Genomic DNA, 18,494 nt, shown 5'->3' with positions numbered 1-18,494 from the left:
TTGAGCTTCTTGAGTGATGTTGAAGCTGCACCCAGTCAGACAAGTGGAAAGCATTCCATCACACTCCTGACTTTTACTTTGCAGGTAGCCGAAAGGCTTTTTGGGAGTTAGGAGACGAGTCACTTGCTGCAGAATACTCCGCTTCTGACCTGTTCTTGCAGCCACAGTATTTATGTGGCTAGTCCAGTTAAGTTCCTGGTCCATGGTGACCCCGGGATGTTGATGGTGGAGAATTCAACGATGGTAATGCTATTGAATTATGGGGAGGGAGTTAGACACTCTCTTGTTGGAGATGATCATTGATTGGCACTTGTGTGGTGCCCAAGTCTGAATGTTGCCCAGGTCTTACTGCATGCAGGCACAGACTGCTTCATTATCTGAGGATTTGCGAATGGAACTGAACACGCTGCGAATATCCCCACTTCTGACCCTGTGATGGAGGGTAGGTCATTGGTTAAGCAGCTGAAGATGGGCTCCTTGGTGCGACACTCGGTCAAATGGAGCCTTGATGTCAAGGGCAGTCACTTTCAGCTCACCTCTGGAATTCAGCTCTTTTGACCATGTTTGGGCCAAGGCTGTAATGAGGTCTGGAGCCAAGTGGTCCTGGCGGAACCCAAATTGAGCATCAGTGAGCAGGTTATTGGTGAGTAAGTGCCGTTTGATTGCACTGTCGACGACCATCAGTGCAAAAGGATGCGATTCGGCCCGTTGTGCCTGTGTTGATTCTTAGAATAGTCGTGCTTAGTCCCACATTCCTGTTTTTTTGTCCGTAACCCTTTAAATTCCTCATCAAGTGCCTATCCAACTTCCTTTTAAAATTATTTATGGAGCTGGCTTCCACCACCTTTTCGGATAGAGCATTCCAGGTCCTGACAACTGAGTGGGAAATATTTCTCCTCATCTCCCCTCTAGATCTTTCGCCAATGATTTTGATTCTGTGACCTCTGGTTATTGATCCACTCGCCAGGGGGAATACCTTTTCTCTATCTACTCCTATCACACATGAAGCAAGTTTTGCAGTCTGGTTTGGCCTGAGCAAGTGGCTGGGGGAGGAAAATTGAATTGGTGACTCGGGAGTGGAAGTGAGTATGGGGACTGAAAACAGTTGCTTTGGTCTTCCTGATTTTCAGTTGACTCATTCAGAGTGGTGGCAAGCAAGTGGTGGAGAGCTCGAGCTGTGTTTTAGCATAGGCACACAGTCATCCTATGTATTTATGTGATGTCAGCAGATGTTTTGGTCAAAATGTTTTGAGTATTGGGTGAATTTTGTTTTGAAGCATTTAATATTTTTAAAGAATGCAGAACATTTTAGCTCCAGAGTGGACAGGAACTCCTTAAATTCGGTGTTTGGGGAGTTCTGGCATGTATGTGGACCATACTGACCTGCCAGTCCCGTGCATTTTTTCATTCATTTTTGACTTTTAAAGTTGTACAGACATTTACTGCCTCAGCTTTGAATTATCTTAAAAAAAAAATTTAAGGCCGTTCTTCTGGTTCGATGTTTGATTTTCTGCCACTGTACGTTTGATCACACCTACACCTTTTGTAATGGCAGTAGAAATTACAGTGGGATGCTTGAAATGTTTAATGGCATGCTTCGTAACTAGTTGTTTAAATTTAGAATGCTGGTTTTAATCTCTTACTAAAGTAATGCATATCAATCTTGTACGAGTGGTAGTGCAATAATTATTTTCTCCTCTTTGCAGAGCTCCTGAGATCATTCTTGGGCTACGATTCTGTGAAGCTATTGACATGTGGTCATTAGGCTGTGTTATTGCAGAGATGTTTTTGGGGTGGCCATTGTATCCAGGAGCATCAGAGTACGATCAGGTATGCAAAGTTAGAGAAAATCTGTAAAATGTGAAATTTTGAATGTTTGTGCATGATACTGCTGATCAAATATAACCTTAAGAGGAGATAACTTCACAATTTAAGTAGAAATAACTTTTTATCTTCATCCATAGGAGGACTTTATTATGCTGAGATTATTAATTGTAACTGGGATCTGCTTTAGAACACATTGGACTGTCGGGCTTGAATCCCTGATTTGTGTGGGGTGGTAAAGTGGTAATCCAGCTGTAAGACTGGCCATATTCAACTTGCATGTTTGTAAGATAAAAAGTACTTCAATGTTTCTTTAAAAAATGCCCAGTTGTCCCTGTTCTAGTGGAGACTCATTTCTTGAATTTTAGAAGCTGTTGCCAGACTTGCTGACTCTGCTTCTGCCCTGTACAAGATAGGAATGTTAACAGGGAGGTACTGCCAGGAGCCAGTTTAGAGTCGCTTTCCCAAAATTAGCACTGCTGTGTAAAAACCACTTGAGTGTCCATTATCTGCAGACCTTATCCAAAGATAAATTGATATTTCAGTTTCACATGGGTGGTCACCAAGAAAATTAACATTGGGAAGACTAAAGCCATTGTCTCGAGCTCCTGCCACAAACTGTTCCCTTGCCACCGATTCCATGCCCCTCTCTAGCCACTGTCTCTGGCTGACCTGGACTGTACGCAACCTCCAATTTGACCCTGAATTGAGCTTCCGACCTCATCTCATCTCTCCATCATAAAGACCACATACTTCCAACTCTAACATCGCCCATTCCCCCCCTGCTGCCTCAGTTTATATCCCGCCGAAACCCTCCTCCATGCTTTTACTCGACTATTTCAGTGCTTTCCTGGTCCGCTTCCCATCTTCATAAACTTGAGCTCATCCAAAATTCTGTTTCCCGTATCCTAACTCGCACCAAGTCTCATTCACCTATCACCCCAGTGCTCGTTAACCTACATTAGCTTCCGATCCACCAACACCATGATTTATGACATTTTCATCTCCGTGGCTTCGACCCTCCCAACATCTGGGGATGGCGTGAGGATGAGCTGCGGGAGAAGAAAGGGGACAGGGAAAGAGGAGGGTTGGGGAACTGGAGACAGGCTTAAGAAAGGGCGAGGACTGGGGAGTGGGAGGTTGGAGGTGGGGAGAGCGGTGGGAGTGTGTAGGGTGAGGCAGAAGGAAGGGGAGGGAAATGGCAAGCAGGACTTTGCTTCGGAGGGGAGGGGGAAGGAGAGAGAGAAAGAGTTCCAAGCGGGGGTAGGTAGGACGAGTCGTGGTGTGATTTGTTGTTACTCAGCAGGAGGGGGAGTGTTGGTGCTATTTAAGTGTCCGTTGTGAGGTGGGGGGGGGGGGGTGGTGTGGAGTTGTATCGTAATGAGAATCTTGCTTCAAGGGGGTAGACAGACAGCGGGGCAGCATGCCTGAGGATGGGAGGGGGATCATTTGGTTCATTGCCTGATTTTTGGCTTCTTGAATTCACCTTTGTGGTTGAGTAATTTTTCTGTTTGCCGATCACGTGGTAGGGAATCTGAAAATCTCTTAAACCATTTGAGAGCCATAATTAGTTATAAACTTAATGTTTTTGGTTACTCACTCGCCTGTTCTATTTTGCATTTGGGAGGGTGAATCTTTCTGTATGCGGTATTTGGCTGCAGATGCCTTTCAGTTCTTTCTGAGGTCTAGCATTTTGTAGTTTCTTTTTTAAGGCGGTCTGTTTCTAATTCACCTTTTACATTTTTTTTCTCCTGTAATGGTTCCAAATATGAGTTACTAATTTTCCCTGTCACTTATCATTGACATGTAATGCTCACAGCACCATCTACAGGTGGAATGCCTTTGGAATGTTGTGACCACGTGGTGTTTATATTTATATATTTTTTATGATAGACATTTTTACATATTTAACTTGAAGTAATTTATAATTTTTTAAACATTTTCCAGTCACGATTATCCCTCAGCACTGATCTGCTTCACTTTAAGAAGCACAACATTTAATTGAGCACATTTTGAGGTTGCTGCCCTTGAGACTGTCCTGGCTGCATTTCTGATGCTAAATGCAGAAACAAAACATGTCTTTAACCAGATTTGACTTCTAACGATTCCTGCTGTATTTTTCATGTGGATGCCACTATATAATGCCAGTTTGTGTATATTCTATTCTATTTATCATGCACTTTGTATTTATACATAGCAGTAACACAAGTTTTGAAGATATTTGTACTAGCTAGTAAGAGTAAGTCACCAAACTGTGGAAGCTACTATATCCTTTTTTAAAAATTCCTTCAATGTTTAGTACTTTTTCCACATAAACTACCTGTTTGTAGAGTGTGCTCATGATAGTGTATTTCACCACTCTAGTGCTGTCTTTGCAGTCACTGTTGTTTCAGCATTTAGTGTGGCAGTGCCAACAAGTATAGTTATTCAGCCATGCTTCCGCCGTCTCTGAACTAGTGAATGGATAATATATACAGAAAATACTGGAAACCTCAGCGGGTCAGTCAGCATCTGTGGAGAAAGAAACAGCGCTAACGTTTTAGGTGGATAATATATCATTGGTTTAGAAGTTTGTGGTTGGGAACATGTGTGCACACGGGAGAATGCTAAATAGAATAATAAGGTCTGCTCATTTGACATTGTATCTAGTGACGCTGTTTCTCAGGTATTGTGCAGTTAAATGTAAAAGTTTCTGTACAGAAAATTTGGCAGAGTCTGCATACATTCAAAAGAGCACTAAAATAGGCTGCCAAGGTGCACACTGTGCATCAAAATGATTTCCTACATTTGTGTCAGCTGTAGCTCTGTTAGCAGCTCCCTCGCCTCCGAGTCAGAAGATTGTGGGTTCAAATCCTACTCCAGAGACTTTGAGCACAAAAATCTAGGCTGACTCTCCAGTGCAGTACTGAGGGAGTGCTGCACTGTCAGAAATTCTGTTTTTCAGATGAGAATTTAAATCGAGGCCCTGTCCGCCCCTTAGGTGGACATAAAAACTCCCATGACACTATAGGTGCGCCTAAAATTCAGGACCGAGGCTGTTCCAGATTCCGGGCTTTTCCGGACTTTCAATTTGTTTTCTGACATCACTAATCCAGAAACACCCGAGCCCAGCTTCGGGTATTTCTGGATTTCGGAACGTTAGATGGGGGGGACGGGGGGTCCCACCGAAGAGCTGTTTGGCCCCGCCAAGGAGGTTGTCCGGCCCCTTCGGGCGAGCCCCGCCAAGCAGGTTGTCGGACGGGCCCCGCCGAGGAGGTGTTCGGGCGGGCAGGCCCCGCCAAACAGGTAACAAAAGCCAATTTTTCCAAATGGGATCTTTCCTCCAAAACGGGCAGCAGGAAATAAAAGTTAAGTGAAAGTGTTTCCTCTCATTAGCCTAGGGTTGTTTGGGCTGCATGCAATTATTTTAAAACATAACTTTAAATCAAGTGTCCCCTTTTGGTAAGGGCACTAGACCCCACAAATTTAGAAGTTAACTCTGAACTTTGCCAATCAAATTAAAAATTCTGTACCCGGGGGTAAGGATGCACTCCAGTTCCTCCGGTGCCCACCTCTCGCGGAAGGCTGCGAGCGTACTGGTAGACACCGCGTGCTCCATCTCAAGGGACACTCTGGTGCAAATGTAATCATAGAAACATGGAAAATAGGTGCAGGAGTAGGCCGTTTGGCCCTTCGAGCCTGCACCGCCATTTGATAAGATCATGGCTGATCATTCCCTCAGTACCCTTTTCCTGCTTTCTCTCCATACCCCTTGATCTCTTTAGCCGTAAGGGCCATATCTAACTCCCTCTTGAATATATCTAAAGAACTGGCATCAACAACACTCTGCGGCAGGGAATTCCACAGGTTAACAACTCTCTGAGTGAAGAAGTTTCTCCTCATCTCAGTCCTAAATGGCCTACCGAAAAGGTCTTATCCTAAGACTATGTCCCCTGGTTCTGGACTTCCCCAACATAGGGAACATTCTTCCCGCATCTAACCTGTCCAGTCCTGTCAGAATCTTATATGTTTCTATGAGATCCCCTCTCATCCTTCTAAACTCCAGTGAATAAAGGCCCAGTTGATCCAATCACTTCTTGTATGTTAGTCCAACCATCCCTGGAATCAGTCTGGTGAACCTTCGCTGCACTAGGAAGGCAGCGAAGGAAGAGAGGAAGGCAGTTGGGCTGAACGACCCCCTCGACTGCCCGCTGCCTGGACCTGTCAGGCCGATTGCAACATTGCTACTTTTACCCCAGCTGAGATCAGTTGACTCGGCACAGACACAAATTGAAAATGGGACCTTCTGGTCTCTAGAACTTGATCAATACCAATTAAGTCGAAGAGTAAGCTAAATCATATTGTTTTTAGTTGTGTCTTAAGCTGCTTAGTTCCATAGCAATAAGTAATGTTATTACTGCAATATTGATGTATAGTCAACATCATTGTGCTTGAGCTGAAAACTTAGAAAACCACCTAGCTCATGGAAACTGTGGGCCTGCTGGAGGTGTAATGGTTAAAGTTTTGTTCAATTTTTACAGATTTTCAGTGGCTGTGCATGTGAATGCAGCTATTGGTGCACTTCAACCCATAATACTCACAGGATATCACACTAGGATTAATGATCGTGCTGCTGTTTACTCTAGGCTTAGTGAGAAAATGAAAGTTCATTACTTGAAAATTCTGATCCAGTGTAGTTTTAAAAATAATTAAAAATGCAAGTGTGAAATACGGAGCTTTAATTCTGGTCCTGTTGTTTTGTATCTTTATACAAAGATCACTTTTACCATCTATATTTTTGTGTCTTTGAAATGAATTGCATAGTAACCAGTGCCTGAAAGTGAGATAAGATATGTTTATTGTACTTCGCACTTTCATTTCTGGGAAGTTCGGCCCCAGCAAGTGGGTGTGGATATTGCAACAGACTTGTTTTTGTCTCAGTTGAATGGGAGAAAGCTGGTGTGTGTGAAAAGCAACAGATGACTACAATTATTGGCATCAGCCTATCTGCTGTGAAGTTGTGATAACTAGTAGCCTACTATAATGTACTGCAGTTAATGTTAATAGTAAATGTTTCCAAATAATGTGCTATTATACATTGTTAAACTGTTCAATGAGACACATGTAAGAAATGAAGGCAATATTTTGAATGTTCCTTCACTATTACTCTTCTTTCCCCCCCCCCCCCCACACAGCCCCCCATCACCCTATTAAATACATTTCTCACAAATGCCATTCCAACTTAGGCAAGCATTTGACTAGCATTTTCCACTGTAGCTGTTGATTTGTTCAATCAAATCCTTCCTTATCTCCATCCTTGATGTCTTTGCAACCAGCAAAACCTTCACTCCTCCCATCCTCTTGGCATCTTTGTTTCCTCAAGTCCAAGAGGTGCAAACTTGAGTGAACTTGGTGCACAACTTGCTTAACCATTCATAGTCAGAGGTACTAAAACTAGTCAGCTGTACTAAAACTATAGACCACTGCAAGATCATGGTGGAGGGCAAAGATAATTACAGGCTCCTTTTCTCCCCGACCAACTGTCTCCATAAACCCCTCTCCCATGCCCCTTTCACCCTCACTTCCAATAACCAATGTGAGGAGCTCATGGAATTATTGTCACAACGGTAGTCCATTCAGCTTCCTCTGCTAATTTCCTTCCCCTCCTCTTTCCCTATTAATTTAAGCCTGTCTGCGTCCTTCCTAGCTACATGCTCGTCCTTGGTGACGTCATCCACAAACATGGGATCAGCTTCCACATATATGCTGATGATACTTTGCTCTGGCTCTATCTCTCTACTACCTCTTGACCCCTCCACTGCTTTTATGCTGTCTGATCTCTTGTCCAACGTATATTCTTGGATAAGCCGTAATCTTCTTTGGCACCCATGATAAACTTAGCTCTTTCACCAATGACTATTCCAATCCATATCTTGAGATAAACAGGAAAGTTTGCAACTGTGGTATTCTATTTGACTCTGGCCTAAGCTTCCGACCCAATATCCTGTCCATTGCAAAGTATACCTACTTTCAGTTCCGTAACATGGCCAGTATCTGCCTTCATCTCAGCCTATCTGCTGTTGAAACCCTTGTACATGACATTACCACCACTATACTTTATTATTCTAATGATCTCCTGGCTAGTCTCCTATCCTTCATGCTCTGTAACCTTCATCTCATTCAAAACTCTACTGCTCGTATTGTGTCGTATCAAGTCCCACACTCCTCTATCACGGCTGTCCTCACTGACTTCCATCGGCTCCCGGTCCCCTAGAGTCTCATAGAAAGATAGAAACATAGAAAATAGGTGCAGGAGTAGGCCATTCAGCCCTTCTAGCCTGCACCGCCATTCAATGAGTTCATGGCTGAACATGCACTTCAGTACCCCCTTCCTGCTTTCTCGCCATACCCCTTGATCCCCCGAGTAGTAAGGACTTCATCTAACTCCCTTTTGAATATATTTAGTGAATTGGCCTCAACTACTTTCTGTGGTAGAGAATTCCACAGGTTCACCACTCTCTGGGTGAAGAAGTTTCTCCTCATCTCGGTCCTAAATGGCTTACCCCTTATCCTTAGACTGTAACCCCTGGTTCTGGACTTCCCCAACATTGGGAACATTCTTCCTGCATCTTCCTGCATCTCAGAGAGGCGGGAGTCGAGAGAGGCAGCGGCCTATAAAAGGCTCAGCAGTCCGGGGAGCGTCGAGAGAGGCGGGAGTCGAGAGAGGCAGCGGCCTATAAAAGGCTCAGCAGTCCGGGGAGCGTCGAGAGAGGCGGGAGTCGAGAGAGGCAGCGGCCTATAAAAGGCTCAGCAGTCCGGGGAGAGTCGAGAGAGGCGGGAGTCGAGAGAGGCAGCGGCCTATAAAAGGCTCAGCAGTCCGGGGAGCGTCGAGAGAGGCGGGAGTCGAGAGAGGCAGCGGCCTATAAAAGGCTCAGCAGTCCGGGGAGCGTCGAGAGAGGCGGGAGTCGAGAGAGGCAGCGGCCTATAAAAGGCTCAGCAGTCCGGGGAGCGTCGAGAGAGGCGGGAGTCGAGAGAGGCAGCGGCCTATAAAAGGCTCAGCAGTCCGGGGAGCGTCGAGAGAGGCGGGAGTCGAGAGAGGCAGCGGCCTATAAAAGGCTCAGCAGTCCGGGGAGCGTCGAGAGAGGCGGGAGTCGAGAGAGGCAGCGGCCTATAAAAGGCTCAGCAGTCTGGGGAGTGTCGAGAGAGGCGGGAGTCGAGAGAGGCAGCGGCCTATAAAAGGCTCAGCAGTCCGGGGAGCGTCGAAAGAGGCGGGAGTCGAGAGAGGCAGCGGCCTATAAAAGGCTCAGCAGTCCGGGGAGCGTCGAGAGAGGCGGGAGTCGAGAGAGGCAGCGGCCTATAAAAGGCTCAGCAGTCCGGGGAGCGTCGAGAGAGGCGGGAGTCGAGAGAGGCAGCGGCCTATAAAAGGCTCAGCAGTCCGGGGAGCGTCGAGAGAGGCGGGAGTCGAGAGAGGCAGCGGCCTATAAAAGGCTCAGCAGTCCGGGGAGCGTCGAGAGAGGCGGGAGTCGAGAGAGGCAGCGGCCTATAAAAGGCTCAGCAGTCCGGGGAGCGTCGAGAGAGGCGGGAGTCGAGAGAGGCAGCGGCCTATAAAAGGCTCAGCAGTCCGGGGAGCGTCGAGAGAGGCGGGAGTCGAGAGAGGCGTACCGGTGCAGCTCCAGCTGGGAGAGAAGGCAAAAAAGAAGTAGAAAGAAATCAAAAGGTGACGTCACAGCCAACGTGGTAAGTGATTGGCTGCTGATTGGTGAGTAGTTTTTCTTTTTCTTTATTAGTCAGTAACTTTTAACATTGTTGTCGGCAATTTAAGTGTATCTAAGGGTTAAGTCATGGCAGGACAGCTCGGTCACGTGATATGCTCCTCCTGTACCATGTGGGAACACAGGGACAACACCAGTGTCCCTGACGACTACGTGTGCGGGAAGTGTGTCCACCTCCGGCTACTGACGGTCCGCGTTGCGGAGTTGGAGCTGATGGTGGATTCACTCTGGAGCATCCACGATGCTGAGAATGACGTGAGTATCACGTGTAGCGAGTTGGTCTTACTGCAGGAGAAGGGTCCACAGCCAGCGAGGGAATGGAAGACCAGCAGGAAGAGTAGTGCAAGGAAGGTAGTGCAGGGGTCCCCTGTGGTCATTCCCCTGGACAACAGTTTCACCGCTTTGAGTACTGTTGAGGGGGATGACTCATCAGGGGAGGGCAGCAGCAGCCAAGTTCATGGCACCGTGGCTGGCTCTGTTGCACAGGAGGGCAGGAAAAAGAGTGGAAGAGCGATAGTGATAGGGGATTCAATTGTAAGGGGAATAGATAGGCGTTTCTGCGGCCGCAACCGAGACTCCAGGATGGTATGTTGCCTCCCTGGTGCAAGGGTCAAGGATGTCTCGGAGCGGGTGGAGGACATTCTAAAAAGGGAGGGAGAACAGCCAGTTGTCGTGGTGCACGTTGGTACCAATGACATAGGTAAAAAAAAAGGATGAGTTCCTACGAAATGAATTTAAGGAGCTAGGAGCTAAATTAAAAAGTAGGACCTCAAAAGTAGTAATCTCGGGATTGCTACCAGTACCACGTGCTAGTCAGAGTAGGAATCGCAGGATAGCTCAGATGAATACGTGGCTTGAGCAATGGTGCAGCAGGGAGGGATTCAAATTCCTGGGGCATTGGAACCGGTTCTGGGGGAGGTGGGACCAGTACAATCCGGACGGTCTGCACCTGGGCAGAATCGGAACCAATGTCCTCGGGGGAGTGTTTGCTAGTGCTGTTGGGGAGGAGTTAAACTAATATGGCAGGGGGATGGGAACCAATGCAGGGAGATAGAGGGAAACAAAAAGGAGGCAAAAACAAAAGACAGAAAGGAGATGAGGAAAAGTGGAGGGCAGAGAAACCCAAGGCAAAGAACAAAAAGGGCCATTGTACAGCAGAATTCTAAAAGGACAGAGGGTGTTAAAAAAAACAAGCCTAAAGGCTGTGTGTCTTAATGCAAGGAGTATCCGCAATAAGGTGGATGAATTAACTGTGCAAATAGATGTTAACAAATATGATGTGATTGGGATTACGGAGACGTGGCTCCAGGATGAGCAGGGCTGGGAACTCAACATCCAGGGGTATTCAATATTCAGGAAGGATAGAATAAAAGGAAAAGGAGGTGGGGTAGCATTGCTGGTTAAGGAGGAGATTAAGGCAATAGTTAGGAAGGACATTAGCTTGGATGATGTGGAATCTATATGGGTAGAGCTGCAGAACACCAAAGGGCAAAAAACGTTAGTGGGAGTTGTGTACAGACCTCCAAACAGTAGTAGTGATGTTGGGGAGGGCATCAAACAGGAAATTAGGGGTGCGTGCAATAAAGGTGCAGCAGTTATAATGGGTGACTTTAATATGCACATAGATTGGGCTAACCAAACTGGAAGCAATACGGTGGAGGAGGATTTTCTGGAGTGCAAAAGGGATGGTTTTTTAGACCAATATGTCGAGGAACCAACTAGGGGGGAGGCCATCTTAGACTGGGTGTTATGTAATGAGAAAGGATTAATTAGCAATCTCGTTGTGCGAGGCCCCTTGGGGAAGAGTGACCATAATATGGTGGAATTCTGCATTAGGATGGAGAATGAAACAGTTAATTCAGAGACCATGGTCCAGAACTTAAAGAAGGCTAACTTTGAAGGTATGAGGCGTGAATTGGCTGAGATGGATTGGCGAATGATACTTAAGGGGTTGACTGTGGATGGGCAATGGCAGACATTTAGAGACCGCATGGATGAACTACAACAATTGTACATTCCTGTCTGGCATAGAAATAAAAAAGGGAAGGTGGCTCAACCGTGGCTATCAAGGGAAATCAGGGATAGTATTAAAGCCAAGGAAGTGGCATACAAATTGGCCAGAAATAGCAGCGAACCTGGGGACTGGGAGAAATTTAGAACTCGGCAGAGGAGGACAAAGGGTTTGATTAGGGCAGGGAAAATGGAGTATGAGAAGAAACATTAAGACGGATTGCAAAAGTTTCTATAGATATGTAAAGAGAAAAAGGTTAGTAAAGACAAATGTAGGTCCCCTGCAGTCAGAATCAGGGGAAGTCATAACGGGGAACAAAGAAATGGCGGACCAATTGAACAAGTACTTTGGTTCGGTATTCACGAAGGAGGACACGAACAACCTTCCGGTTATAAAAGGGGTCGGGGGGGTCTAGTAAGGAGGAGGAACTGATGGAAATCCTTATTAGCCGGGAAATTGTGTTGGGGAAATTGATGGGATTGAAGGCCGATAAATCCCCAGGGCCTGATGGACTGCATCCCAGAGTACTTAAGGAGGTGGCCTTGGAAATAGTGGATGCGTTGACAGTCATTTTCCAACATTCCATTGACTCTGGATCAGTTCCTATGGAGTGGAGGGTAGCCAATGTAACCCCACTTTTTAAAAAAGGAGGGAGAGAGAAAACAGGGAATTATAGACCGGTCAGCCTGACATCGGTAGTGGGTAAAATGATGGAATCAATTATTAAGGATGTCATAGCAGTGCATTTGGAAAGAGGTGACATGATAGGTCCAAGTCAGCATGGATTTGTGAAAGGGAAATCATGCTTGACAAATCTTCTGGAATTTTTTGAGGATGTTTCCAGTAGAGTGGATAAGGGAGAACCAGTTGATGTGGTATATTTGGACTTTCAGAAGGCGTTCGACAAGGTCCCACACAAGAGATTGATGTGCAAAGTTAGAGCACATGGGATTGGGGGTAGTGTACTGACATGGATTGAGAACTGGTTGTCAGACAGGAAGCAAAGAGTAGGAGTAAATGGGTACTTTTCAGAATGGCAGGCAGTGACTAGTGGGGTACCGCAAGGTTCTGTGCTGGGGCCCCAGCTGTTTACACTGTACATTAATGATTTAGATGAGGGGATTAAATGTAGTATCTCCAAATTTGCGGATGACACTAAGTTGGGTGGCAGTGTGAGCTGCGAGGAGGATGCTGTGAGGCTGCAGAGCGACTTGGATAGGTTAGGTGAGTGGGCAAATGCATGGCAGATGAAGTATAATGTGGATAAATGTGAGGTTATCCACTTTGGTGGTAAAAACAGAGAGACAGACTATTATCTGAATGGTGACAGATTAGGAAAAGGGGAGGTGCAAAGAGACCTGGGTGTCATGGTACATCAGTCATTGAAGGTTGGCATGCAGGTGCAGCAGGCGGTTAAGAAAGCAAATGGCATGTTGGCCTTCATAGCAAGGGGATTTGAGTACAGGGGCAGGGAGGTGTTGCTACAGTTGTACAGGGCATTGGTGAGGCCACACCTGGAGTATTGTGTACAGTTTTGGTCTCCTAACCTGAGGAAGGACATTCTTGCTATTGAGGGAGTGCAGCGAAGGTTCACCAGACTGATTCCCGGGATGGCGGGACTGACCTATCAAGAAAGACTGGATCAACTGGGCTTGTATTCACTGGAGTTCAGAAGAATGAGAGGGGACCTCATAGAAACATATAAAATTCTGACGGGGTTAGACAGGTTAGATGCAGGAAGAATGTTCCCAATGTTGGGGAAGTCCAGAACCAGGGGTCACAGTCTAAGGATAAGGGGTAAGCCATTTAGGACCGAGATGCGGAGGAACTTCTTCACCCAGAGAGTGGTGAACCTGTGGAATTCTCTACCACAGAAAGTTGTTGAGGCCAATTCACTAAATATATTCAAAAAGGAGTTAGATGAGGTCCTTACTGCTAGGGGGATCAAGGGGTATGGCGAGAAAGCAGGAATGGGGTACTGAAGTTGAATGTTCAGCCATGAACTCATTGAATGGCGGTGCAGGCTAGAAGGGCCGAATGGCCTACTCCTGCACCTATTTTCTATGTTTCTATGTTTCTATGTAACCTGTCTAAACCCGTCAGAATTTTAAACGTTTCTATGAGGTCCCCTCTCATTCTTCTGAACTCCAGTGAATACAAGCCCAGTTGATCCAGTCTTTCTTGATAGGTCAGTCCCACCATCCCGGGAATCAGTCTGGTGAATCTTCGCTGCATTCCCTCAATAGCAAGAATGTCCTTCCTCAAGTTAGGAGACCAAAACTGTACACAATACTCCAGGTGTGGCCTCACCAAGGCACTGAACAACTGTAGCAACACCTCCCTGCCCCTGTACTCAAATCCCCTCGCTATGAAGGCCAACATGCCATTTGCTTTCTTAACCGCCTGCTGTACCTGCATGCCAACCTTCAATGACTGATGTACCATGACACCCAGGTCTCGTTGCACCTCCCCTTTTCCTAATCTGTCACCATTCAGATAATAGTCTGTCTTTCTGTTTTTACCACCAAAGTGGATAACCTCACATTTATCCACATTATACTTCATCTGCCATGCATTTGCCCACTCACCTAACCTATCCAAGTCGCTCTGCAGCCTCACAGCATCCTCCTCGCAGCTCACGCTGCCACCCAACTTAGTGTCATCCGCAAATTTGGAGATACTACATTTAATCCCCTCGTCTAAATCATTAATGTACAATGTAAACAGCTGGGGCCCCAGCACAGAACCTTGCGGTACCCCACTAGTCACTGCCTGCCATTCTGAAAAGTACCCATTTACTCCTACTCTTTGCTTCCTGTCTGACAACCAGTTCTCAATCCACGTCAGCACACTACCCCCAATCCCATGTGCTTTAACTTTGCACATTAATCTCTTGTGTGGGACCTTGTCGAAAGCCTTCTGAAAGTCCAAATATACCACATCAACTGGTTCTCCCTTGTCCACTCTATTGGAAACATCCTCAAAAAATTCCAGAAGGTTTGTCAAGCATGATTTCCCTTTCACAAATCCATGCTGACTTGGACCTATCATGTCACCATTTTCCAAATGCACTGCTATGACATCCTTAATAATTGATTCCATCATTTTACCCACTACTGAGGTCAGGCTGACCGGTCTATAATTCCCTGTTTTCTCTCCCTTTTTTAAAAAGTGGGGTTACATTGGCTACCCTCCACTCGATAGGAACTGATCCAGAGTCAATGGAATGTTGGAAAATGACTGTCAATGCATCCGCTATTTCCAAGGCCACCTCCTTAAGCACTCTGGGATGCAGTCCATCAGGCCCTGGGGATTTATCGGCTTTCAATCCCATCAATTTCCCCAACACAATTTCCCGACTAATAAAGATTTCCCTCAGTTCCTCCTCCTTACTAGACCCTCTGACCCCTTTTATATCCGGAAGGTTGTTTGTGTCCTCCTTAGTGAATACCGAACCAAAGTACTTGTTCAGTTGGTCTGCCATTTCTTTGTTCCCCGTTATGACTGCAGGGGACCTACGTTTGTCTTTACTAACCTTTTTCTCTTTACATATCTATAGAAACTTTTGCAATCCGTCTTAATGTTCCCTGCAAGCTTCTTCTCGTACTCCATTTTCCCTGCCCGAATCAAACCCTTTGTCCTCCTCTGCTGAGTTCTAAATTCCTCCCAGTCCCCGGGTTCGCTGCTATTTCTGGCCAATTTGTATGCCACTTCCTTGGCTTTAATACTATCCCTGATTTCCCTTGATAGCCACGGTTGAGCCACCTTCCCTTTTTTATTTTTACGCCAGACAGGAATGTACAATTGTTGTAGTTCCTCCATGTGGTCTCTAAATGTCTGCCATTGCCCATCCACAGTCAGCCCCTTCAGTATCATTCGCCAATCTATCCTAGCCAATTCACGCCTCATACCTTCAAAGTTACCCTTCTTTAAGTTCTGGACCATGGTCTCTGAATTAACTGTTTCATTCTCCATCCTAATGCAGAATTCCACCATATTATGGTCACTCTTCCCCAAGGGGCCTCGCACAACGAGATTGCTAATTAATCCTCTCTCATTACACAACACCCAGTCTAAGATGGCCTCCCCCCTAGTTGGTTCCTCAACATATTGGTCTAGAAAACCATCCCTTCTGCACTCCAGGAAATCCTCCTCTACCGTATTGCTTCCAGTTTGGCTAGCCCAATCTGTGTGCATATTAAAGTCACCCATTATAACTGCTGCACCTTTATTGCATGCATCCCTAATTTCCTGTTTGATGCCCTCTCCAACATCACTACTACTGTTTGGAGGTCTGTACACAACTCCCACTAACGTTTTTTGCCCTTTGGTCTTCTGCAGCTCTACCCATATAGATTCCACATCATCCAAGCTAATGTCTTTCCTAACTATTGCATTAATCTCCTCTTTAACCAGCAATGCTACCCCACCTCTTTTTCCTTTTATTCTATCCTTCCTGAATGTTGAATACCCCTGGATGTTGAGTTCCCAGCCCTGATCATCCTGGAGCCACGTCTCCGTAATCCCAATCACATTATATTTGTTAACCTCTATTTGCACAGTTAATTCATCCACCTTATTGCGGATACTCCTTGCATTAAGACACAAAGCCTTCAGGCTTGTTTTTTTAACACCCTTTGTCCTTTTAGAATTTTGCTGTACAGTGGCCCTTTTTGTTCTTTGCCTTGGGTTTCTCTGCCCTCCACTTTTCCTCATCTCCTTTCTGTCTTTTGCTTTTGCCTCCTTTTTGTCTCCCTCTGTCTCCCTGCATTGGTTCCCATCCCCCTGCCATATTAGTTTAACTCCTCCCCAACAGCACTAGCAAACACTCCCCCTAGGACATTGGTTCCGGTCCTGCCCAGGTGTAGACCGTCCGGTTTGTACTGGTCCCACCTCCCCCAGAACCGGTTCCAATGCCCCAGGAATTTGAATCCCTCCCTGCTGCACCACTGCTCAAGCCACGTATTCATCTGTGCTATCCTGCGATTCCTACTCTGACTAGCACGTGGCACTGGTAGCAATCCTGAGATTACTACTTTTGAGGTCCTACTTTTTAATTTAGCTCCTAGCTCCTTAAATTCGTTTCGTAGGACCTCATCCCTTTTTTTTTTTTACCTATGTCGTTGGTACCAATCTGCACCATGACAACTGGCTGTTCTCCCTCCCTTTTCAGAATGTCCTGCACCCGCTCCGAGACATCCTTGATCCTTGCACCAGGGAGGCAACATACCATCCTGGAGTCTCGGTTGCGGCCTCACACATTCTCACACTTCTGTTTAAATGCATCCATGGCCATGCCTCCACCTCCCCTCCTAACTCTGTAACCTTCTCCAGCCATACAAACTACACCCCTCCCCCCCCCCCCCCCCCCAGCCTTGAGTGTTGTTGGAGCTGCACTTATCCAGGCAAGTGGCGAGTATTCCATCATACTCCTGACGTGCCTTGTCGGTGATGGAAAGGCTTTGGGGAGTCCTGAGGTAAGTCACCTGCACAGAATACCCAGCCTCTGACCTGTTCTTGAAGCCATAATATTTATATGGCTGGTCCAGTAAAGTTTCTGGCCAATGGTGACCCCATGGATGTTGATGGTGGGGGATTCGACAATGGTAATGTCATTGAATGTCAAAGCGAGGTGGTTAGATTCTCTCTCAATGGAGATGGTCATTGCCTGGCACATGTATGGCGTGAATATTACTTGCCATTTAACAGTCCAAGCCTGGATGTTGTTCAAGTCTTTCTGCATGTGGGCGCAGACTGCTTCATTATCTGAGGAGTGAGAATGGAACTGATCACTGCAATCCTCAACTAACTTCTGACCTTTACGATGGAAAGAAGGTCATTTAATGAAGTAGCTGAAGATGGCTGGGCTTTGGACACTGCCTTGAGGAACTCCTGCAGTGTTGTTCTCAGGCTGGCTTAAAAAAACCACAACCATCTTCCTTTTTGCTAGGTAGGACTCCAGTGGATAGTTTGCCCCCTGATCCCCATTGACTGCAGTTTTATTAGCACTCCTTGGTGCCACACAAGGCTGCCTTGATGTCAAGGGCAGTCACTCTCACCTCACCTCTGGAATTCAGCTCTTCTGTCCATGTTTGGACCAAGGCTTAATGAGGTTGGGAGCAGAATGATCCTGGTGGAACCCAAACTTAGCATCGGCAAGCAGCTTATTGGTGAGCGCGTGCCTCTTGATAGTACTTTCCATGACCATCACTGTGCTGCTGATTAGAGTAGGCTGATGGGGATTGGCTGAATTGTATTTGTCCTTTTTGTGCATAAGACATTCTTGGGCTATTTTTTGCCTTGCCAGGTAAATGCCAGTGTTGTAGCTATACTGGAACAGCTTAGCTAGAGGCTCGGCTTGTTCTGGAGCACGGGTGTTCACCATTACAGCCGGGATGTTGTTGGGGGCTGAAGCCTTTGCTGTATCCTGTGTGCTCAGCCGTTTCCTGAAATCACACCGTTCGAATCAAATTGGCTGAAGACTCATCTGATGCTAGGGAGGCCGAGATGGATCATCCACTTTGCACTACTGGCTGAGGATGGTTGCGAACGCTTTAGCCTTGTCTTTTGCACTCCACCATCGTTGAGGATGAGGCTGTTCATGCAACCTCCTCCTCTTGATAGTTGTTTAATTATCCACCACCATTCACCACTGTATGTGGCAGCACTGCAGAGCTTCGATCTGATCTGTTGGTTGTGGGATCGCATAGCTCTGTCTGTAGCTTGCTGCTTCCACTGTGTTGTAGCTTCACCAGGTTGGCACCTCATTTTCAGCTGTGCCTAGTTCTGCTCCTGGCATGCTCTTCGACCCTCCTCATTGAACCAGGGTTGCTCGCCTGGCTAGATGTAATGTTAGAGTGAGGGATATGCTGGGCCATGAGGTTACAGATTGTGGTGGAACACAATTT

At 46.4% G+C, this 18,494-nt stretch overlaps 1 protein-coding gene across 3 annotated transcripts in view; it reads left to right on the top strand.

The window, feature by feature from the left end:
• LOC139227798 (homeodomain-interacting protein kinase 1-like) overlaps positions 1–18,494 on the top strand; it is a 76,762-nt gene that overhangs the window by 19,373 nt on the left and 38,895 nt on the right. For all 3 annotated transcript variants that reach the window (XM_070858853.1, XM_070858852.1, XM_070858854.1), the window contains exon 2: positions 1,707–1,830. In XM_070858853.1, coding sequence (XP_070714954.1) covers positions 1,753–1,830 — 78 coding nt within the window. In that variant the 5' untranslated portion in view covers positions 1,707–1,752. The remainder of the gene's footprint in view (positions 1–1,706; positions 1,831–18,494) is intronic.

Source organism: Pristiophorus japonicus, chromosome 17, assembly GCF_044704955.1.
Source record: "Pristiophorus japonicus isolate sPriJap1 chromosome 17, sPriJap1.hap1, whole genome shotgun sequence".
In the NCBI taxonomy this organism is placed as follows: Eukaryota; Metazoa; Chordata; class Chondrichthyes; family Pristiophoridae; genus Pristiophorus; species Pristiophorus japonicus.
This window is presented reverse-complemented; position numbering and strand designations above follow the sequence as displayed.